We start from the raw sequence: 24,800 nt of genomic DNA, 5'->3' as shown, positions 1-24,800 counted from the left end.
TTCTCCAGAAATCAGGAATAACTATTAATACTGGACTAAGAATTTAAAGCAAGCAAACAAAAAAACCTTAACTGTGATAAGGAGAACCATTTAATATTGACAAGAGCTACAATCATGAGTACAAAAATAAAAAGTACCAAAAAGCATCAAAATGCATAATGAAAATTTACTAGAAATTTAAAAAAGGACACAACTACAATTATTAAGGGAGTCCCAACATCACTGCCTTATAGATCATGAAAACAGAAAAAAAAGTCATAGAGGACTTGAGTGACATAATAAAGGCGAAAGAATGAACATATATGCAGAGTGAATACAGTTATAAGCCATTTCCCTCAAGAATTTGATAATGAGGTAAATACTACTACTCTTGGAACGTCATGTTACAAAGGCAACTCACTGGCTCAGACCATAGATACGGAGTTATCTTTCAGCTTCAGGAAGTCTTGAACAGATGAAGCTTCCTTCCTGTACAACAGATTTGGAGTTATTGATAATGGAATATAAAATAACTGGGTGAAATATTTAAATCTTTAATATTTAAATAAGCAAAAAGTAGAAATGTGAATAAGCAAGAATAGACTATAAAAAATGACCAGTTAAGCCCTGGCTGCTGTGGCCCAGTGGATTGAGCATTGGCTTGCGAACCAAGTATCGCTGGTTCAATTCCCAGTCAGGGCACATGACTAGGTTTCACGTCAGGTCCCCAGTTAGGGGTGCGAGTGAGAGGCAACCACACAGTGATGTTTCTCTCCCTCTCTTTCTCCTTTCCCCTCTCTCTACAAATAAACAAATAAATTATTTTTTAAAAATGAACAGACAAGTTTAAAATCAGCCACATATAAGTGTTAAAGGTGAAAAATATAAAACTGAAACCCAAACCAGTATTTCGATTAAACAGATTAGTTAAAACTAAAAAAGAATTAGTGACATAAATATATAGTATATGCACATATATATAATATAAAGTGGAACCAGTAGAGCCTTAAATATTTTTATTATCAACATATATAAAAATTAATTAGCTAAACATGTAACTAAAAAGACTAGAAAAGATAAACTGTCCACCTGGGGGGTCCAGAGCTTATTTTTTCTGTTGGGTTGTCATTTCTCTTACCAAGTTGTAGAAATTCTCACATACATGATGGATATGAATTTCTTGTATGTTACATCTCACACATATTTCTGGTTTATTATCTTCACCTTCCTGGCACACCCGGATGGATGGGGCTGCCTCTGCCGCCCTGGTTTCAGGATGGCAGGGACGTTTAGGGAGAAGGCATCCAGGGCAGAGAAACCAGTGAGCAGTAGAAAGAGAGCCTGTCTGTCTGCGGTCACCTCTGCAGGGTGAGGGCAGAGATGCATTGAGGAAAAAGCACTTGGTTCAGACACAAAAGGATTTAGGGTTGACTAACTGTGCATGTGATCATGGACATATTAACCTCTCTCTGAGGCTCAGTTTCTTTTACAAAATTGAGGAGGTAATGACACTTACTTTATAGAAGATTGTTGTGTGGAATAAAAGAGTAAATACACATCCAGGACTTGCTTCAGGGCCTGGCACTCAATCAACATTTGAGCAATGTAGTGTTTACGGCATAAGCCCAATAATGCACTATACACAGAGGCCTTCTGAGAATTTTAAAGAACTGTGAACACATAAGCTGATACTAGTTTAATATATTATCCATTTCTCATAATGTACTACAAGTCTGTGAAATACTTGAGAACCCTCTTCACTCAGAGGTTGGAGTCTGGAATATTCTCCGAGTGTCAGGTCACCTCCCCCCTTTCACTGATTGGCAAATGAAGGCGTTGGGGCTGGAAAAGAGAAGGAGACCAACTCAGGAGTAGAGAAAAGTGGGGAGAACGTAACTGGACAACTGTCAAGGGGAACGTCAAGAGTTTTCTTACTATGGCCGGAACAAAGACACTTTTGACGCTGGAAAACTTCATAGATGGAAAATTTTCACCTTGTCACTCGTACATAGATTCTTATGATCCATCTACAGGAGAGGTGTACTGCAGAGTCCCGAATAGTGGAAAAGAAGAGGTGAGTACCTTCACGTAGAGAAGACTGAAATATGTCGGGGAATTATGTGTAACTTAATTTTCTAGAAGCAAAGTGGGGCTGGGAAAAGGTGTAGACTTGTTAAATGTTAGCAGAAGGCAGATCTTAGTTCTAGGAAGGTTTGCTTTGTAATTGGACAGATACGGTGCAATGAACAAATCACAGGTTATTGTAGAAGCAAGTCATTAATCTAGGCAGCCTAAGATACAGACACAATTTGCAGACATTTCTTAATAGGTGTCTAGGAAAATGTACTGTTTATAAGAATTATCAGTTTTAAGTGCATCCTCTTCTCTACCAAGTGTTGCCTAAACTTGCCATTGTATCCATGGACTTTTAAAGCCGGTACTACTTTACTAAAACACAAAATTAAAAAACCCAGGCATTTATTTTTTATTATTCTCTAATAATTCTTCACTTTTTCAAAATACCCAGACCAATAAAACTGATCATTTCAATGGTGAAATTCAAATCAAACTTCCATAGATTTTTGAGTTTAGCAGCATCCTTTTTCTTAGTCGAGTGCTTAATGTCACACACATTTTAAAAATTTTAGTGATGTAGAATTAATTTTATTTGAAGAATTTTGTAAAATATTTGAATCAGTTATTGCACTGAGAATGTAAATATATCTGGGGTGATCAGTGTGGCTGATTTATGTAAAGTCATGTAATGCCTAATGGATTTTAATTTTTTAAAGTACATAGAACTAGATTAGTTAAAAGATAATTGTAGCCTTAATATATAATGAAGTATTATATGCAAGTTGTTTTGGAGAACTAGCTGTTATTTTTTTATGCTAATAGTATTTTAAATCTGTCTTGCATTAAAAAGAACTTTGCCTTGTGGATTAAAGGTTGCAAACATTGGCTAATGTTGGTTAAACTGTACCCACACTTCTGTTTGTTTTACATGACATTGGATAGATGTGGGAAATTCATCTCTGTGTTTTCCAGTCCTTCTTATCTCAGAGTGTTTTCCAAAGTGAAGTTAAAATGAAAAATAAGACAAATTCAGTTGAAAATTTTTTTGCAGCTAATGTCTTACGCATTTTTGAGTTATGGATGCACCTGCTAGTAGAGGATTAAATGCTTTGGATTTCCTAGCAATCTAACTTGCAAATATTCTCTTTGATCCCATGAGCCCTATTTTTTCCTGGTTTGAAAAATATGGTCACCATATAAACTATATGCCCAATTTCCCCCAAAAGTCACTCACAGGAAGGGCAGCTAGTGCTGCTCACAGGGGTTCCCATTTAATCAGTTTTGTTGTGTGCTTCACAGACACTTAACTCCTTGACATAAAATTTCCCAAATATGAGTGATAACCTACAAATTGAACTCTGTCATCATCCTTATTTACAGAGGACAATGTGCTACCACTCTGATCTCTGATGCTTAGGCTTGGATCAATGGCCTCTCTCTCTCTGTTTCTCTGTCTCTCTGTCTTTCTTTCTCTCTGTCTCTCTCTCTCTCACACACACGCACACACACACACACACGCACTTGTGGTAACATTTGCATTAGAGTGTTGCAGTCAGAAGCACAGACTAGAGTCAGACAGCCTGGCTTAAAAGACCACCTGCACCACTTAATATCTGTGGTCTTGACCTAGAGCTGAATCTCCTTGTGCCTCGGTCTCTTTATCTATGAAATGGGGCTAATTCTATCTACTTCATAGTGTTGTTCTGAGGATTAAACAGACCAAGTTGCATAAAACCTTTAGTATCTGGCATACAGTAAGTTTCCTAAGTATTATCTTTTGCTAATACTGTATGTATTTGTATATGATATTTTATAGTGAATTAATATGTATTCTATATTAAATAGACATAAGACATAAAGCAATTCCGAAAATATGAATGAAACTGAGTTTTCTGCTTATCAAAAAGATTAGATTTTACATTGATAACTATACGAAGATCAGATTTTTACACTGACAACTATAGGAGGATTAGGTTTTTACATTAACTACTGTAGGGAGATCAGATTTTTACATTGACAACTGTAGGAAGATTAGGGTTTTGTATTGGCTAGTGTAGGAAGATTGGAGTTTTGCATTGACTACTGTAGAAAGAACACTTTTCCTAGGGACCGGCAGCAGGGTGTCCACAATTCCGCATTTCGTGGTGGAGATCTCTAAGGTCCACGTGTCTTCTTTCATCCTCTGCAGGCCCATAGTAGAGATTCAGTTTTTGAGGTGAAACCATCATCTTTCCAGCAATTTCTAATTAAGGCAAGAATCATTTTATAACTTACTTCAGCTCTCTGAAAGTGACTTTGTTCGCGAAAATAAAACAGGGGAGAAGTGTAGATCAGATGTTGGATAAGAGGCCTAGCTCAGGATCTGGTGGCTGAATTGTCTGGTCACGTGACACAAGAAATAAGCTGTGGCTGCCTGAACAACCTGTGGAAAAGGATTCTGGGGCTGAGCCTGTGGGCTCAGTGGTAGAAAAAGCTGTGATTATAAATGTTTGTCATGCATGTGAGAGAGAAGGGGTGGAACAGTCTATGGATTGGCTCTCTCTAGAAAAGGCATTGCTTAGGCATGGCCTAAGAGGGAAGGGCATCAGATGAACTGCACATTTATTCTGCCTGTGTTAATTGGTCTTGCACATAACTTCCCATATATTATTTCCTTTTGGATTTAGCTCTAACACTGGATCCCCAAACTACCTCTTCAGCCCCAGAGACTCTTCTCTCCACCAGAGGCCTCTTCCATTGGGCACAGATAGGGAGCAAGGAGCAGGGACTGTGATTATGCCAGAGCGGGCCAGCTTGTGGTCTTGGCAGCCACAAAGATCAGGGTTTGAATTCTGATTCTGCCAGTTACTGGCTGTGTGACCTCTGGCAAGTGGCTTGAGCTCTCTGTGCTTCAGTATTTTGTTTTTTGTTTTCATCTGTAAATGGGTAAAGCAATACTCAAGTTACAGAATTTTAAAAGGGGTGAAATGAAATAACTTGTGTAAAGCATTTAGCATATTTCCTTATATATAAAAATTAGTAAATGACCAATGTGACTGGTCATTTCAAATAAGATGACAGTGATTTCAAACAAAATTTTAGACTTTATCCAATATGTCAGAGCTGGATTAAGAGTTTAGAGATTCTATCCATCTCAACTAAGTTTCCTCTCTTATATCATAATTTTTAAAGTCTTTATTTTGAAATGATTGAAAATGTACATCTGTTAAAATTCAAATAGCTCCTTTCTAATTACCTGACTCCACATTCTGGATACGTTGGTCCAAATGGAGCACTTTTCTTTGTTTTTGAGGTGCCTCCTGCCTTGCTGGTCATGTCAATACCAACTTGCGGGTAAGTCAGCACTGGGAAGTGTTGAATATTTGAAATTAGGCAGAAATTTAAAAAAGGCCTGTATGAATTCTAGATTCATGCAACCCCTTGGGAGCATCAGTTTTAAGGTGACCCTGTCCGACCCTCTCCCATTTGCTCCTCGAAGGTAGAGGCTGCGGTGGAGGCTGCCAGAGCCGCCTTCCCTGGCTGGTCATCCCGCAGCTTGCAGGAGCGCTCGCAGGTGCTGCGCCGGCTGGCAGACCTGCTGGAACAGTCCCTGGAGGAGCTGGCTCAGGCCGAATCCAAGGACCAAGGTGAGCGCCCAGCACCGCAGAGCTGTCTCTGCTGGGCCCTTTCTGTCTTTGGGCTTCTCTCTAGCAGAGCCAGGTGGCTGAGTGCTGCTGTCTCTTACTGAATGCTTTACGGAAATTACAATCAATCCATCACTCAGATGACAGGGATTCATCCCCTCTTTCCAGTTTGTCAGTGATCTTTTGCCTCGGGGGCAAAAGGGATGGAACGGGACACTTTCTTCATGTTACCCATCCTGGGACCACCAGGAAGTGTGCATGCTTCTCAGGCAGGGGGAAACGTGGGAAGCTGTGGGTGCACACCCCAGGTTGATGAAAACTCTCTGCCCTGCAGAGGTTTCGGGATCGTGGATGAGGAGAAATGAGTTGACCCGAACACTGATTTCTGTCTGGGAGCAAGAGAGGTGGCAGTTCTCTCTAGAGGAGAAAAGCCCCAAACTCTCTTTTCCTTGCCTTTTATTGAGAAAGGTATGTATGGGAGCACACATTCAGAATACGTAAATCACGGATCAACTCCAAATGCTTGGATCAACAACTACGGATTATAGATAACAATGCAAGGAACATGGTGAACATTCTAGATCAGTGGTCAGTAAACATTCTGGTGTCAGATGACTACCAGGTGCAGGATTTTATATGTTTTCTGGGCTTTGATCTTGGATATTCTGTTTATGTTAAGCAACTGATAAGAAAAGCAGAGCAAATGTCAAAGCATAGTACACATTCTTTGAGTCCAATTCCCATGGGAACCCTCGGAGTAGTTATTGGGTCATGCCTGCCTTCTAGCCTTCCTGGTTTCCTGGTCAAGACTTACAGGCCTCTTTCAAGACTTGGCTTGTTGTGAGGCTGCAGTTCCTGATACCACACAAGCGGTCCCCTACAGGAAGCAAAGCTACTCAAGGCCTCTGAAGGCTGAGTGGCCAAAGCAAGTCACCACTGAAACCAAGTTCAAGGGTCAGGGAAATAAATACACTCTGTTTGGTGGAAAGAACTGGAAAGATGTGTGTCTAAGGGCATGGATCTGGGGAGAGAGGAAGAACTAGGATTGATCATGCAATCTTCCACCAATTCTAAGTGGAGAATTTCAAAGCAAAGATAATTTGGAGAGTGGCTAAATAGTCACATGACTCAGAAAGATATCTGAGATATCACTATTTACTTTCAACACAATTTCCCCTTTTTTTAAAACTCCTTCCTGGAAGTTAGGGTAATGGAGTAAATGTCTGTAAATCCTTGCAATAATATCTGTTAGAAAAAGCCAAGATTGTTTAAAATTATATGCCTGCTGCAAACCAGCCTACGGTTAGGAAGCAGACCGCCTCACGCCGCCCACCCCAAGCCCTTAAGAAGAAAATGTTTACTGCTGGAGCTGCTGACACTGCTGTTTCCCTGCGTCACTCAGGGTTATTAAGTAACAAGCCAGGTCAGCTTAGGTTTTTCTTTTTGTTCAGTCCAGGAGCTAGATGCACGTGGGACGCATGATGGGTGATCAAGTGCCACATAACATCCTATGCTGGGGGTCCCCATTGTTGTTCTGCCACATGTCCATCTTAATGACTCCACCATGTGTTGAGGGGACATGTAACATAAATCACGTGTTTGTCAAAGTGGTTTTTTGTGAAGTGCAAATACAGCTGTCTTTACACCCACGATTCCAACCTCTTTGTTGTATGTACAAAGCTTGTGATTTTGAAATGAAAGAGCTGGTATGGGTGAAGTGGTCACATCTGGCAAATTCATGATGATGGCCATGGATTGCTCAGTCCACAAAGCAACAATCATTTGACTCCACTTTACGCCCCCCCCCACCTCGTCTTATAACCACATACCTAATTATTGCATGGTTTTATCAAACTATGATCAATGCTTTATATATTCTATGAATGTCCATTTCAGGTGGGAAGGACTGGAGGCGACTTCGGTGTGATTGTGTCTCCGCTGTCCATGGTGAAATACAGTGACTATGCTTTCTGTTGTTGACTTCTTACAGGGAAAACCATAACAATGGCAAGAACCGTGGACATTCCCCGGTCTGTACAGAACTTCCGGTTCTTTGCATCCTCCATCCTGCACCACACATCAGAGTGCACCCAGATGGACCACATGGGCTGTCTGCACTATACCGTGCGGGCTCCTGTGGGGATTGGTAGGTGCTGTTCCATGAGAGGGTGGACAACAATTGCACATAGAGATGCTCCGTCTGTTCTGTAGAATTGATCTAAAAGAACAGATTAAGGAAAAGGAAGGAGGTGATTTCTCCTACTTTGACTGAAACACAATTGGCCTTAAAAATTGATTTCTAGCTTATTTTCTTTGTGTGAAATTTCCTACTTATTTCCTACTTATTCCCGGAAGATTGTTCTTGGACAATCACAGGGAAAAGAATGGTGCTGAGAGTAAATTCACACACCAATATTTTTCCTCCGTGAGAGCGTGGCTTCTGGGTATGTGTGGGACAAGTTACATAACTTTTGTGTATCTGAAAAACTGAGATAATAGTTTAATTTTGTCTTTTTTATATTTTTATACAAATTAAGTAAATTATTAAGTGGAAAACACTTAGAATAGTGCCAGGTACGTGATATAAAAGCCTTGACTGAATTATCTACTTTCCTCATTCATGTCTTTGCTTCCTGCCCTTTGAGGACCGATAAATATCTGCAGTGACTCAAAATATCCACTAGATGTCACTGTTTCCTCTGAAAAAACCCCAAGAGTTCATATTTTACTGGTTACATTTCATGATAGGATTAACGAATATAAGTTAAAAGGAAATAAAAGGGGGCATTTTACCACTTTGATTATTTGAACCCTTCAGAAATGATATTTTCAAGGCATTATGAAAAACTCAGACATCTTCCTAAGAAGTATGCTGATATTATCATGCTTCAAAAGTATTATTATCCCTTAAAGAAAAGGTTTTTCAATAGAAAATTTAATAATATAAAATTTGTTAACCTTTATAGCACAGACTTGAAGGCAGATTATAAAATAGGGTGAATCCATTCACTTATTTATAAGGTAGATTTTTATTTTTACTTGTTTGATGATTGGGAGGCTGGACAGTTTCATACTATTACATGGAGACACATTTTAGTCATTTCTGTTACCCAGAAAACCTGTCCGATCAAGATGCAGGTGAGCACCTAGAGAGAATTTTTGTTATGCAAAAATACTCTGGCTAGCTAAACTAGAGTTCATAGTCTCAGAACCTATTTGCTCTTATTTTACAAGTAATTCTTAAAAGCTTGAGATTTTATGTCTCAATCCATAACAGACTAGAAACAGAGATGAAGAAACTTGAAAGAAATAGTAGCTGCACAGTTTAATGAAGAGGAGGGAGAAGTTTAAATACACGTAAAGGTCAGTCCATAAATCTCAAAACCCATCACATTATGCAACTATTTAGTGACAGGTAGACAGCCTTTTAGCCCCCAAACTTACTGTTGTTCATAAATATAATTGTCAGTCATCAAGAGTGAACTGTATGGATTTATAGTTTTAAGAGGCACAGTGGTTTGTAATACATTTTAGATGATTTCCCTGAAGTTGGCTACAAATAAGCAACATTTGGGGTTTTAGGGGCTAAAGTTCCATGCAGCATGAAGAAGTTCCCCATTAGTAAACCTTGTGGGGCTGGTCTGCTTTGAGGGCCATGTGATTGGCAATTTCTCTGCTCTCTGTTAGCTGGTCTGATCAGTCCCTGGAATTTGCCACTCTACCTGCTGACCTGGAAGATTGCTCCGGCGATTGCTGCCGGCAATACAGTGATAGCCAAGCCCAGCGAGCTGACCTCCGTGACTGCATGGATGATGTGCAAACTCCTGCAGAAAGCAGGTAATATTCAGCTTGCGGGAGGATTCGCTTTGGGGCTATACGTTTTGTAGGCTTCAGGCCCTGGAGGGTCACTGACTTTGGAAAAGTTGTTTCGGAAAGAAATCTGCTCAGCAGCAACACAGATTCCACTGACACTTTCGGGTTTTATCTCCCTGTTCCTTTTCTGAGAAATCCCCTTCACCCATGGGGTTTGCTAACAGGGCTTCCTCTACGCAACCCCAGACTGTGCTATGGCAGGACCAGTCCTCCCTGCAGGGCTTGGCTGGCAGCAATGGAAACAGGATAGGAACACAACACAGGCTTAAGGAGCCCAAGAAACCAGACCGCAGCCTCCTCCAGAGAGCGTCTTTGATAGTCAATTTAGATCTCATGTTGGAACCACGCATTAATCTCGCTGAAAATAAGGGTATTACTGGTTTTGTATAACTATAGAATACCTGATAGAAATAGCCCATTTTCAAGAGATTTGAAAAGGATTCCTCAGTTTTCTCTGCATTTGGAATCACTACTCAGGCGCTGATACAATATGGCTTCTTGTCCTCTTTCTGATAATGTTGTAATGGCCGCACTCAGGATGTCTCCTTGGTTTAGTTCTGGGGTGTTCAGCCTGACACTGCACCAGGGTTGGAAGGAAGCAGGCAGGAGGCCTGTCCTGTACCCCACGAGAAAACCCCTCACTGTGAGGGTGCCCCGCTTGAGTTTCCACAGCCTGAGTAGAAAGGGTGGCAGGGAAGGGGCTGTCTTTTTCGTTCTTTTGGTCTCTGCTGTGCCCGCCTCCTTCAAGCCCACAGAGAAGACGCTGCTGGGCAGCACCCCCCATCCCCCAGGTTCACTGAGTGGGCGTTTGGGAAGAGCCCGCCTCTCTCTCTCCGTCTCTCCCAGATACCTTTCCTCTCAAAGAAAAAGCACATGCATAGGCTTCCAGAAAAGTTGAGCCAGTTCTTTAAGGTTTTGATGGCAGGTTAAACCATGCCTGTTTAGGGAGAAGCATAGGGCCTCATGACCATTTCCCAGGGGAATGTGGCCTCCCATTGCTCTGTGAGATCACGTATGGGGATGCCCCAGGACTCTGCAGGGTGTACGGTAGGAATGTGCCTCCCTCTCTCATGTTCCAGAATGTGCCATCCCTCTGCTACCCAAGGGATCGTGTTCTGATCCCAGTCTTTACCACATTGAGACTGTAGTCTCTGCAAAGGTCCAAGGCATTGCTTTCCTGCCTTTTGACTGTAGGTTGATTCCTTCGCATGAGACGGGAGAGCCCAACCTCTGCTTTGATCCACGCCCGGGAGGGAGGGTGCTGGGCAGGTGGGAAGGGGCTGCCATGCTGTGTCCCAGACGCCTTTGGTTTCTGAACTCAACCACCCCTTCATTTAGGGTGACTGCTCTTCCCTAACCACTCTCCCCGGTCCTATAGTCCAGGACCTGGCCTGGAGGAGAGCTGTATCTTTCCATCTGTTTGCACAGCATTGCTCCTACTCTTACAAATGACTAAGCTTCTGATACCAAGACAGTCCCACCCTCCCTCCCTCTGTCCCCAGGCTGGCTTGGCTAAACTTTCCACTTTTAACAGACATTGAGAACGGGACGCTCAACTTGCACCTGTCTAGGCCCTCCGTTTCTGCATTGGGATTGGAGGAGGCATGAGTCACATCTACACAGTCCTTCTTCAGAGCATTGCGAGAGAAACTTACTAGTGCAGGGAGAGGAAAGCTAAGGTCACCTCCCGGTGCATTCAGGGTGCTTATAGAGCCAGCTCCTCCAGTCCCAGGTGCCCAGAGAGACGCGATGGATGACCTTCCTCTGAAATAAAATCATTTTAAAAAGTGCACCGTGAATACCTTTTTTGGGAGTCCTAGGATAGTCATTGTTTTTCTTGGGGGCACCAAATGTTTGCCTTCGTTTCTGGAGTGTCCACTGATGAGGTTTTCTGGGTCCTTCCCATCGGTTTTTGTTCTGATCACTTCAAGCTTCAGCTTCTTCCTGTTGCCACCCTGCCACATCCTAGCATTGGAGGGGGTGTGTTCCCTTCCTGTCTGCTAGCACCCACCCTGAGTTTTACCACATTGTTATTTGCACATTAAACTGCCTTCCTTCTCTTATCAATAGAAGCTCTTAATAGTAGAGCTCAGATAGCCCTAAATTTTTTTTTTCATCAATGTCTCAATCAAATGGCAACATAGTACTGAGAAATAATGGTCAATAGGTGGCTTTAACATCAGAGCTCAAGAAAGCGTAATCCAAATGTTAGTGCTGGCTGAAATCAGCTCGTTATCCTGTGGTGATAAATATGAGGTGTTTCTATGTTTCCTCTCACCCTGCGTTAAAATGCTGCTGTGAACATTATAAGTGATTCGACCCATTTTTTGCCTTCAGGATTTATAAAACCCAAGAGTCCACCTTCTCATGCCACCCCCCTCCCCACAGCTAAATATCTGACAAATATCCAAAGCCTGATTCTGATGGAGATGCAGGGTCCCAGCTAGCCAGTGCCGTGAACTTGTTCCTGTTTTCCTCCCATCAGCCACTGGGAGGACCTCTCCCCGCAGCATCTTCTTTGCCCCAACCCTGGGCCCAGCTGCTTCATGGGGTGCCCGGCTCTGGGCCAGCGCCCATCCGGCAGTGACGTATGATCCAGAAAACCAACCCAAACTAGATGTTAAGCAGAGTGCACAGTGAGTGTAGAGGTGACATCACTGGAAGTGAGCTTTTCCCAGACGTCACCACGGCTCCCTGAAACTTCCCACCTGTCTCCTTGGGGGCTCACCTGAATGGGACCTTGGCTGTGCCCTCAAGGTGGTCAGGCTAAGGTTGTGGCTCTGTGGGAAGGTGTTTTGGATGATAATGGATCATCAGTGTAAAATTATTATTTGTGCTTCCAAAGCATAGTTTTGAAGAGAATGTTTTACTCCAAGAGAGTATGTTTCTGTCGAGAGAACATCTAACCTGGAGCAAGGGAAAAATACTAGGATCAGGGGAGTAGTTCAAAATCCTTGTGCATGGGAGGGTTTCTACCCCTGCTGGACTTCAAGCCTGAAGGAACAGAGGGAATAAACTCATTCACCTCCAGGCAAACCCTGAGAAGTTTCAGGACATGACACAGTTGCACATAGGTTTTTTTTTTCCTGGACACTTGAAGTTTTCCAAAGTCGAGAACCATTTCTAATTTGGATAAAGTACATAAAGTATCCATTCATCCATTTACTTAACAATTATTTCTTGACCTACACCCAGTTTTGCCTCTTACTGGCTGTTATTTAACTTCGCTTTGCCTCAATTTTCTCATGGATAAAGTGAGGATGTTCATACTACCTACCTAATAAAGGGGGTAGGAAGTCTAAAGGGGGTAAATCACAGTGCATTAGCATTTACTGCTTCAAATCTCTGTGGCAAACTAGGCTGTGTGCAGGGCCCCATACAAAGGTGAGTGAAAAAAACAAAAACAGATGCTATTTCTGCCCTTTGCTTGTGTACCTTCTGATGGTGGATCGGTAACAAACAGGTAATTCTAAAAAACATGTAAGTAAATACACACGACACAGGGAAGTAGGGTCTGATGATAGAAAAGACTAAGTCACCAACCTTTGGGTGTCCTTCATACTGGAAGTGAGTCCTCAGGTGTAATGGTGTACCTCTCTCATGGGGCACAGTCCCTTCAACTCAAAACTTACCTTCCTAGGCTGGAGGCCTCCTTCACTGCCCTGGGTCAAGATAGTCAATTTCTTCTCTGGATTTTGCAGCATTTTCACTCCTTTCTACTAACATATTTACAGTGAATTGTGACTCCCAGATGCCAAGTTGGAGCAAGGCTCTCCTCCCTCACAGGGCTTGACCTACCTGAGGACATCTGCGCATCCTCAGCCCCTAAGGCTTGTCACTTTTATGGAGTGAATAGTGTAGAATGTTGTACCATATCCTGCATTTTTCTAGGGCAAAGCACCCGGAGAAATTCCACCTAGGGTGTATGCTAGGCAGAGAGGTTCCTGTTGTTTTTGCTTTACTAGTAAACTAGAGATAGCCATGAGTTCACTCCTACCTATTGGACTTTCAAGAAGAGTCTTCAAGGAACCCAAAGTCCTCGACGTACTGAGAGGAATTTCTGTAACTGGTACTGTTTCCCATGCAGGTGTCCCACCAGGTGTGGTAAATATTGTGTTTGGAACGGGACCCAGGGTAGGCGAGGCCCTGGTGTCCCACCCAGAGGTGCCCCTCATCTCCTTCACGGGGAGCCAGCCCACGGCTGAGCGGATCACACAGCTGAGTGCTCCCCACTGCAAGAAGCTCTCCCTGGAGCTGGGAGGCAAGAACCCTGCCATCATCTTTGAGGATGCCGACCTGGAGGAGTGTATCCCCACCACCGTCAGATCCAGCTTTGCCAACCAGGTGTGTCCTCTGGGTTGTTTGTTTGTTTGTTTGTTTTAACTCTGTTGCCCTGTCAAGCAGGCTCTGTTTCAGCACAGTGCAAAGCCAGGAGTGAGTCAGTCAATCTAGTGCTATTTCAGTGAAAGGAGAATTGTTACTTTGAGTTCTTCCATCTGTTCAATCTCAATGCCAATCCATGGCCTTGTAGAGTCCGAGCTTCTGTTCAATGAACTTCTTTTCTTGAGTTACACAACTTCTATCTGGAAGCCGCCATGGGCAAAATGATTGCTGTTTGCCCCTCCAGGTGTCTCCATCCTTGTATTCATAGAGCTGCCCCCAGGCTCTTCTTGCTGTCTAGATGTCCTACTTCCAGTCAACCTTATTCTCCATCCCAAAGCATCCCAAACGCACGCTCAAATATGAAAATAAATACAGGAACCAGGCTAGAACTGGTTTCTTATCTCAGAGTCACAGATGAACTTCAGGGCAACTTTGCCGCTCCTAAATCCGTGCTATAGATGTTGTCCTGGGGTCCATAGTTCTCATCAGAGTCTTCAAGGCCATAGCACTGCAAAGGGTGAAGGACATGGCTGCATCTGTGCAGCACACTAACTAGCCTTGGAGCCCAGGGCAGTGCCAAGGATGGAGCGGGTGAGTGTAAACACCAACACCTTTCTCCAAAGGGTGTGTTTGTTAAAAATTCTATCAAAAAACAAAAACTTAAGCCACAGAGTTAGAACTTCCAAAGTAGGAAAGATGGGTGGAATGCGATATACCTTTATTTAACCTAACTTGAATAATTTGCATAACCTTTTGAAACTTCCTTTCTTTACCAGTAAATTACGGAACTAGCACTAATAATGTCTTCCAATAGGGTTTTGGTGAGTCTAGGATGAAAAACATTCCTTCCAATAATTATTTTCATGATCAGTATGATTGTAATTATTTTTCTCACAGAAATCCCTAGAGCAAGTGGCTTAGAAATATATATATATTTCAGAGTGCAGTGTGACCTGCCCACGAAGTAGTGTGTCCTCCATTTGTGCCCTTTTCCTCCTGTGTCATTCTTGGCAGGGTGAAATCTGCCTCTGCACCAGCAGGATCTTTGTTCAGAAGAGCATCTACAGTGAATTTTTAAAGAGGTTCGTAGATGCTACCAGAATGTGGAAAGTAGGCGTTCCCTCTGACCCGTCGGCCAGCATGGGAGCTCTGATAAGTAAAGCTCATTTGGAAAAGGTAAGCAAGTCTCTGCCGTGGAAGCTACAGAAAGAGTTCTCATTGGACAGAAGCTCAGTGCAAGGCATAGCACACATCCACGCTTTAAAACACTGTCAGTGACTACTTTATTTTTGAACAATTATGACCTGGGGGGAATTGCCTCTGGATACAGAGTCTAAAAATGTTGGATATGAATAGTCCAGATTTAAAACAGCTTCCATGTGAAATGGATGCTCTTGAGAAGTCAGCATGGAGATGCCGCCAGAAGAGTGAAAAAAGGTGATGTTTGAAGCACAAAGGTCAGAATGATGGGGGTTAAGAGTGGCAAGAACTCCCATAAGCAAATGTTCCCAGCAGAAAGGGACCTGCCTCTGGCTTACAGCAGGTGGCGTGCCATAAGTGCCAGGGCTCACGGTCCAAATTATGTGGCCTTTAGTTAGTGGAGTGACTAGGGATGGCCTGCGTGGGAGAAGCCATTGATGGTCTTTGGGCGACTTATGGAATTTAGGTCTCTAAGGTCATTTTATTACCTGATGTGATTTCTCCCAGAATAAGTCACAGATTTATGTACTAGGAGGATCTTGTCTCCAGCTGCAGTAACTAAGGCTCACAAGGAAAATATGCCTCCACTCATCAGCCTGGAAGGGACAGAGCTTCCTTAAGCCTCTAGACATCTCTAACACTGCACCGATTTGGCAGACTCATCACATTTTGACTTTGATCTTCACAATATTGTGAAGCACAGGTGCTCAAAGGTGGGAAGGTAATAGAGCTTGATGGCATCTTCTTATTTATTTATTTTTTTCATTTTCTCAGGGAAGCAGGTGAGGAGGAGAGAAGGTGTTGGAGGTTTCAGGAAGGAGGAAAAGGTGTAATATAGTCTGACAGGAGATCACAAGAAAGAATGGATTTTGAAATGACTGTGTGGTCGGCAGGACAGCTCCCAGGGCTCCTTGAGGCTTGTGGTCACTTATTTAACATGAGGCTAGCCAGTGTGGTTCTGTGTTCCTCCAGTAAAATTCCCCCGTGAGGTTGCAGGTGCATAGGCGACAGTCCCCAGAGTGCCCATGGGATCTACAGTTGTGGATGCTCCCCCTCACGAAGTGAGGAATCACCAGATGCAAGAGGCTTCTTTGTCCTCTCTTGTCTGACTGTTCCAGACACCAGATCTCCATGCTTGCCTACCCATGCATGCAAATAACTGATGAAAACAGCTTAAGCACATGCCCAGTGCTTCCTATGCAACAGAAGTTAACTTCCAGAAGCATCTTGCAGTCTGGAGTCCCCTTTGCAATTCACTATTCACCTGAGGTTCAAAGGTCTCTTTATATCAAATCAGCAGAGAAACTATTTTTCTGTCATAGGCCATAATCACTATTTAATTTACCCAATGAAGGAGATATATCAGTGAAGCGAATCAAAGTATGGGATATTTCTGTGGGCTTTCATATAATAGTTTTGATGCTTAGCGTGATCCTACTTGCCCACAGTGGCCCTCGCTTTAGCCTGCCTCCCTGTCCTTCTGAGCTCCACCCAAGGCCCTCTGTGGGCATCTCTGCTCTCTGACAACAAGTGGCCTCAGCCATCTGAGTTGCTCTTCCCCACATGGGCAGTAAGACCTCTCAGAAAGTGGAGAAGAGTAATCAAGGCCAGCATCTGACCCTGTGGGTGCCCGTTAGATGCCCCATGATGATGATGGCATTCAGGGCGAGGCAGCTTAAAACATGGTTGTGCTGAGCTCACCTGCTGCCCTTTTGAGAGGGTCCTGTGTCCATGCTGATATTTCCAGATTAGCCAAGTTACTTTCTAAGCTCACTTTAGTATCATAGTTATTTGACGCATCTGGCTGTGATGTATCATGTTATGTAGGGTCCTGCCTCATCTTGCTTAGTCAAGCCTGAGTCTTTAGAATGACCCAGGAGATTGTCTCCTGATACCTCTGTCCTCTGTTACCTCTGTCACCCTTGCCCTCCGTCAGTCTGCTGCTGCATGCTGGCCTCCCTACTGTTCCTCAAAAATATCACCCCACTCATTTTTTTTTTTTTTTTTTGGCCTTTGCTCTTGCTTCCCATGCCCCCTGGAATGTCCTTCCTTCAGAGATTTTCTTGGCTCTCTCCTTAGATCAAATGTTACCATCCCAATGAGCGCTTGCCTGCTCACCCTATATAAAATAACCTCCCCTCCCAGAACTCCCTCTAGCTCTTTGCTGCTTTATTTTTCTCCATGACTCTTACTACCGCCTGACAAACACACACACACACACACACACACACTAAATGTATATATACACTATTCCGTCGGCAGCCGTCCGTCTCGAGAGACGATGGTGTAGCTTCTTAAGAGTCTTATCTGCACTGCCGAGAATGGCTGTGCAGTCCGACTCGGGAGTGACAGTGTCTCCTCCCGTGTTGAATCGACATCTTGCGATGACGCTGGAGTGTCCTCTCCAGTGGAGCTGAAGCTACAGAGCCTGGGCAGGGTGATATGGAGGGTCTGCTGTTGCCCATGCAGCAGACCCCCCCTCTCTTCGTAGCTGAAGGGTCCAAGGGAAAGACGGAGTCAATACAGCTTGGCTTCAGGTGCGCCGCAGGAGTTGCCGGTGTTGACTACAACATCAAACTGCCTTAGGGACTCCGGCTCCGGATTTTCTGTCGGGGTTTACTCCCTTAGCCTTTCCCCTGAAGAGGTATGCCGCAAGGCAGCGGAGGTTTTTTGGAGTCAGAGTTTTCCTTCTCTGATGTGCCCTGACTGGAAGATCGAACCAGCAACACTTAGCTCGCAGGCCGACGCTCAATCCACTGAGCCAAACCAGCCAGGGGGATATACACTATTATCATATATATAATATAATATATATGCTATAGTATGTATATAATATATACACCAAATATTATTTATTTATTCTTTTATTGACTATCTTTCCTTGTCTAAAATGCTGGCTCTATGGTCAGTTTTATTCATGGCTAGATCCTAATTAATTAATTAATTATTTTAACAATAAAAAATAACAGTCCCTCCCTCTCAGACTTAAGACCCTTTATAATCTTATAAAGGACAATGGGCAAAGGTCTCAATCTCCTCTAGCTGCTTCAAGCTGGGCATGGTTGTCATCCTACCTACCCTTGGGTCCAGAAATCCCTAATAAGAGTGGAGGTGCGGGGGGGAGGGTGGCCTTCCTGCATGGGGAAGGATCGTGCAAACTCCAGGTCAGTTGGCTGTCCCCGGACCACGGTGTGCTTGGTTTAACAGGCTGGCATCCTTGTTGTATTCTGGGGGCAACAGATTTGGCAACAGGGTTAAAAGACATCATTCAATTCATAACCACTAGATGACAAAAGGCAGGGATTAAGTTTTCAATGTCCCACATTAGGGAAAAAAATGGGCTTCTTTGGAGGAAGGTGTGCCTGGCACGTCACACCTGTCCAAAACCCTTTTGCCCATTATACTTAGTTTGGGCTAAGGGGAATATTTTAGGTTTCCCCTCTCTCAAACCTCTAGGCTTTCTGTCCAAGCCATTCGGATAGAAAAGAGAAACCAGTTTTAAAGTGAAGCCCACAGACCACCCCATTCTTCACCAACCCAGCCACTTAGTTCAACCAAACCGTTAAGTCTCAGGAGGCAGTGATGCAGACAGGATTAAGTGAGGCCTATATGTACAATCACTCAGGTAATGAGATAATAGGCTTATGCCCTTTGAAAACAGAAAACACATGTAAATTTATGCAACATAACCCACAAACAAGTCTCTAAATCTGTAAGACTGTCTTATTGGAAAGATATTCAGTTGCAAGGCATTTGACATTCTTCTTGCCTGTAAATTAAACATCTCAGATGATACCACAGACATAGTTGAACTTTCAAATGAAAACAAATTTTAAATAAAATTTAAAAATCCAACTTTTTAAATGCCAATTCAGAATTTCAAAAAATAGAGACTTCCGTTCAAGATGGCAGCACAGGTAAGCATGGCTTGCCCCCTCATACAATCACTTCAAAATTACAACTAAACTACAGGAAACAATTATTCAGAACCACCAAAAATAGAGCTGAATGGATATCCTACAGTTATGGAATTAGAAGAAATCACATCAAGACTGGAATAAACATTTTTTAATTCTCTGAAAAAAAATTTCAAAAAATATGGTTATCTTATTTCTAAATTCATTAGAGATTTTTACAACATTACTACAAATGGCAAGTGGAACATTATCTCTGGGTCCACATTTTCCTGCAATGCTCTTGTCTTCTCAAGAATCAACATAAAAAGGTATCAAAAGATTTCAATTATAACACATTTTAGTTGACAACAACATATTCCTCCAAACTACCAAACTTTTGTTTTGTTATTGGTGATGCCCAGTAGTTTTAATTACCCTTAAAATGGACACAGAGAATTTACCAAGTTGTAGTATCAAAATATTTTAGCATAAAATTTCCAAATTTCTTTTCGAGAGTAAATTATGTATCTTAAACTTAGCATCTTTGAGTGACTCCACAGAGAAGACCCAAATCATCCTCTTCTTAGTAGGTTGATGGTAGGGATCTAATGACACTTTTCCCTGGGCACGCACACAGTGTGCTGGTGGATCCTGAAGACTCCCCTACGGCAGACTGAGACTGTACCGAAGGCACAGGTGGGAGCTGAGGCCTCCTTTAGCACGTGTGCATCCCCTTAGCACCTGTGCACAGACAGGAAAAAGGCACCATCTGAAGGTTCTGGGTAGCCCCAACCCCAGGCCCATCTCCTTCCGCCTCAGCGCAGCTCCCCATGTGGGTTCTGCCAAGTGAGCTAGTTCTCATCTGAGTCCAGGCTAAGATAGGCAGTGAGACCCTGGTTTCCCCCTCAGCCCCTCGTCTTGGCCTTTCCAGATTGTGACTCTTTTCAGTTCAGTCTGCCAAACCATCTGGGGACACGGAGGCAGTGGACGTCTTTCCTCATCTTTCGCCAGGAGGCTTCGGGGGCTGTGTGCCGAGGAAGGTCCATCTGCCATCCTAGCCCCCCTTGTTTCCTCTTCTGCAGTGTGTCTGTGTTTTCTCCACACCACGTTAGCCCTGCACAGTCTGGGGTCTTTGTGTGCCTCCTACTTCTGTGTGATTGTCACAGTAGCTGGTGATGCAGTGATAGAAGAATCCACGTAGGATATGTAAATCTTGTTTGGCAATGACCCAGCGCTCGGGAACTCACAGAGATATAGCACACTCCTGAGAGGGCCTGTCACTTCCCAGCTTCCTAATGACTGCCGGGGGTGCACAGTAAATTGCAGGTGATTCTGTCCTCCAGGAATGAAGGCAAGCCTCCCTGGCCTATTGCAGAGACTTGCTTTTTGTTTTTCTTTTTACCCTCCTGAATCTTTCTCCACTTGGCTGTCTGGAGAATGTGGCTATATGCCTGCCTTCCCACAGATGCAAGTAACTAGTGAGATAGAATCCTTGAGTGTTTACAATGAGGCTGGAGGAAGAGCACAGGTGCCTCCCCAGTAGGACCAGGCTATAAGGTCCACTCTTGCAGTTCTTATCTCCGTTGTCAGCTAAACAAATTGACACACAAAGTGGGGCACACCTCTGAAGTCTCTTAGCTACATTATCATCTTCATCTACAGCAACAGCAGCCACTGACATTCAAAAGACTTGCCAGGTACCAGGTGTTATGGTAAACGTTTCCATATTTCATTTAATCCTGTGAATAGGTGGAAGTGTTAATCCTATTTTTCAGATGATGAAACCAAGGCACATAGCATTTAAAATCCCTTACTAGTGAGTAATTTGGACATAGATGGGCTTACGTACTAACTATTCTCTGCTCAAAAAAATTTTTTATAATAATAATTCATTACCTTGTATAGCATATTATCAGTTACAGGGTTTTATTATTTTTTTTCCTTCAGATTTAACTGAAAATCTCAGTTCCTGAGCTGTTGCTAGTGTAGCTATTATTCTATTTTCCAATGATGCTTTCTCTAGAAAATAAACTCAGTTCAGTAAGAGTCACCTTGTACATTAAATACTTTGATAAATTCACCATGTGAAACTGACACTTCTCTTCATATTTGATTATCCCAAGAGTTTCTAGGAGATAATCATGTACTTCTGTGTAGGTGATAATGGAAAGCTGGAACACTCCTTGAACTGTTGGAATTGTGGCAATCTGGCGACCCTGGCCTAGACTTCCTTTGCTCACCCAGGATGTTGCCTTTGGCATCTTTTAATTAATGTGCGTGGGTTGTTTCAAAAGGAGCAAGGGAGTAGGGGAAAGAGAAGTCTAAATCTATTTTAATCTCTACCCACCCACTAGCCTGGGGTTTTTTCTGGGAAAGCTTTGAGATCATTGTGCATGTCAGTGGGGAGGTGTAGCAGACGGGAACACAAAGCTGTACCAAATATTCTGTTTTTAAAAAGTCTGACTTCATGGCTTACTAAGTGTTCTACAAATTGAAGCAAATTTAATAATAAAATAACATTACCTTTTTTATTTTTACATGGCAAACATATAGCTCTATATTGAACACAGTTCTGCAATGGAGAACTAATTTACTACTAGGGCAGAATCCTCAGATAATAACTGATAAGGAAGAATCCAAAATGCCATTTCAAAATGTACCCTGCCTTTGATGTATTACTTGACTCTTGTTCTATACTTTTAATTGGGGGGATTATTTTTTTTATTTCTCCCATGCTTATAACACCCCTCCCAGGCAGAATCATTAATCATTGTGACTTAAACAACATTTTCATATATAAATGTGTATATCATTATTATAACAAATCATTTCTATAACCATTATTAATAAATATCTGTCATTATCTCTGAGTCACTGGGTTAACTTATTGCCTAATTTATTTCCCATTACAGTTAGCTATACTATATTACCTCTCAGTAATGAGACTAGAAATTAGGAATTATCTGTTCTGGAAGCTCAGATATTTGAAGGGCATCCTGGCCTTTAATTAAATCTTGTATACTATTCAACTTCACATTTTCTGCAATGGACATAGCCCCCCAAAGAGGAAGAAAATATTCCTTTGTGTATTTATCTACTGAATATGCCTAAATTCGAAATTTCCTATTTATTAGTTTCATGAAATGTTTACCCTTTCTGAGGTTCAATTCTATCATCAGCAAGTAGGGGATAATAATACATAGCTAATAGACTCCTGAGAAAATTAAGCAAGAATATATAAAAAGCACTTATCTTGAGTGACTGGCGCTTAGACATTAAACAAATGATTTGCTCCTTTTCAGTTTGAGGAATGAATGCCCAAGTGATAGAGCACTTCTGCCTCTCAGTCTTAGCAGCTGAGTGATAGATAACCTTAGATTTTTCGGCAATGACCTCATACGTCTTTCCTGGATGATTGCAAAATACCGAATTTTTTGTTGCTTTGTGTGAAGACCAATGGTAAAGATGTTGCTAATCATGGTTTTTACCCACCCAGGTCAGAAGTTACATTAAGAGAGCTGGCGCGGAAGGGGCCCGTATTCTGTGCGGTGAGGGAGTGGATACGTTGAGTCTGCCCCCGGGGAATCAGGGAGGCTATTTTATGCTTCCCACCGTGATAACAGACATTAAGGATGAGTCACGCTGCATGAAGGAAGAGATATTTGGTCCAGTGACGTGTGTTGTCCCCTTTGAGAGTGAAGAGGAAGTGATTCAAAGAGCCAACGGTGTTAAATATGGGCTGGCAGCTACGGTGTGGTCTCGCAATGTGGGGCGTGTCCACCGGGTGGCTAAGAAGCTGCAGTCAGGCTTGGTCTGGACCAACTGCTGGCTCATCAGAGAGCTGAACCTTCCTTTCGGGGGGATGAAGAGTTCTGGAGTAGGCAGAGAGGGAGCCAAGGACTCTTATGAATTCTTCACTGAAGTCAAAACCATCACCGTTAAACACTGACCTTGTCCGTGGAGAAATTGTTATCGTCAATACCTGGCTACAGATAGTGGTCCAATGTGACGAATGAAAATACTGGTATCAATTTCAGCCAGGCCTTGTCTCAGCACAAAGTTGTTTCTAGCTTATCTTTCGTAGGTAGTGTTTCTGCCTGCTGGTGAAGGGATACCATCTATTTTCAAGGTGAAAGCGAAGAAGAGAACACTTCTGAATAGGAAGATACAAAAAGGAAGCCAGACAATTGTCAGGCTCCTCCTGTGCTGTGTCCTCATAGGATTTAAAAATAATTTTAATTGGATTCTTGGAAATTCACACATGATCAGATTATTTTTCTTCATTTGCACATGAGTGGTTAAAAAAAATCTACCACACCAAAAAGAAACAAGTCACCATAATTTCCTACTTTTGGGGAGATTGTCAAGAGGGTCCCTGTCCATCAGCCAGCAGCACGGCTAATTGCAATTGACTATACCTCATTATGCAAGGAGACCGTGAATGTCAATGATAAACACAGCATGAATTTGTTAGAGAAGGCATATATAGTAGCTTCCAATAAATGTATCTGTATAGCACAAAGAAAAATAAATATTACTTTTGGAAGAAACTTATAACATGAAGAATTTGATCCATTCCTACTGTGGAGTCTAATCAATTCCAACTCTTAGTGTGTACCTAATGAAACTTACAATTTACTAATCCTAAAGAAAGCAATAAATGTTAAGCAATTTTAGTAACCAGTATGGCCTATACCTTCTTTTTGAATTGTCTTTTATTCCTCCTCCTCTCTATCCTCTTAGGAGTATAAACTTATACTAAGTAATAAAGGTATTTCTAGTGCTTTTTTTTCCTAGAATCCCTGATGACCAGAGGAGAAACTGATGTTTATAGAGATTAAATAGCATGCTCAAGATCACACAAAAGGTATGAGGCAGAGGTAGGTCTGGACCCAGTGCTCAAAATGAGTTTTGGAAATGGAACCAGGTCTTTCTGGAGTTCTAGGGTATTTGTTGATACTATTTGGGAGAGATGGGGTGGGGGGGACAGATTAATCTTTATAATTTTGAATAGGATTTTGGATATGTTGACTCATTCATGAATGCTGAAAAATATTAAGCCCCCTTGAAGTCAAGTGATTGTGTTGGATCATATCTGGTTCTTAGCTTCTATCTTCCCAACCCCTTCCTTTCCTTGCCTTCCTTCTTCCCCTGATGAGGCCCCTTGACCTTGATTAATGAAGCCTAAGACCAATTATGAGTATCAGCAGGAGAAATTTCAGGAGCTTCATTCTCTAAGAATCTTCATCTTCATTCTTATAACTGGTTTGACCCAAGTTCATCCTTATTTCTCAGACCTAAAAGCCATATCTTGATGCCAAATTCTGGCAGCTGAACCTCTTCGCTGCCTGTGGCTGGACACTCACCTCCCACCCCACTTGTTTTCTGCCTAGGAGACTTTTCCTTTAGGACTTGGAGTCAGCCTCAGTCTTATCACTTCTCGTCCAGGCTCTGGATCCTGCCCTGTGAATGGGCTTGCTTCCTGATGACAGACATTCTGGATGCCATTTCCCCACTCCTATGTCTCTTTGAATCTGCAGATGTTCCTCCTGGGCTCACATGTGATTAACATATATGTGACCAAATGCTGTTCTCCTTGTGCCAATACTATATCAGTCCTCAGTCGGTAAGACCAGTAGCTGTTGTGTCTTAGCAGCTCAGCTGGACCTTTTCTCATTTTTTAAAAAAACTCATCCAAGTGGGTGAATGTAGTTCCAAGACCTCTCCTGTCCCAGTCATCCCATACTGTCTCAAGTCCCACACCAGCTAA

The 24,800-nt window shown here is 42.6% G+C and overlaps 1 protein-coding gene across 1 annotated transcript; it reads left to right on the top strand.

Moving 5' to 3' along the window:
- The first annotated feature begins 1,747 nt into the window (after positions 1-1,747).
- ALDH8A1 (aldehyde dehydrogenase 8 family member A1) lies at positions 1,748-23,713 on the top strand. Its single transcript, XM_090280664.1, has 7 exons — positions 1,748-2,053; positions 5,534-5,681; positions 7,669-7,824; positions 9,366-9,515; positions 13,639-13,895; positions 14,949-15,110; positions 22,527-23,713. The coding sequence occupies exons 1-7, from the start codon at positions 1,916-1,918 to the stop codon at positions 22,977-22,979; spliced, it is 1,464 nt and encodes a 487-aa protein (XP_090136790.1). The 5' UTR covers positions 1,748-1,915; the 3' UTR covers positions 22,980-23,713.
- Positions 23,714-24,800: the final 1,087 nt, after the last annotated feature.

This window comes from Furipterus horrens, unplaced genomic scaffold (assembly GCF_987537825.1).
Source record: "Furipterus horrens unplaced genomic scaffold, mFurHor1.1.pri manual_scaffold_6, whole genome shotgun sequence".
Taxonomy (NCBI): domain Eukaryota; kingdom Metazoa; phylum Chordata; class Mammalia; order Chiroptera; family Furipteridae; genus Furipterus; species Furipterus horrens.
Note: the sequence above shows the minus strand (reverse complement) of the source record. Positions and strands in the feature narration are given on the sequence as shown.

Bases quoted from the DNA above. Each gene is read 5' to 3' on its own strand.
- ALDH8A1 (XM_090280664.1), top strand. From the start codon at position 1,916: ATGGCCGGAACAAAGACACTTTTGACGCTGGAAAACTTCATAGATGGA. The intron at 2,054-5,533 runs GTGAGTACCTTC...TGCTCCTCGAAG, and splicing joins CGAATAGTGGAAAAGAAGAG to GTAGAGGCTGCGGTGGAGGC. The intron at 9,516-13,638 runs GTAATATTCAGC...TTTCCCATGCAG, and splicing joins CAAACTCCTGCAGAAAGCAG to GTGTCCCACCAGGTGTGGTA.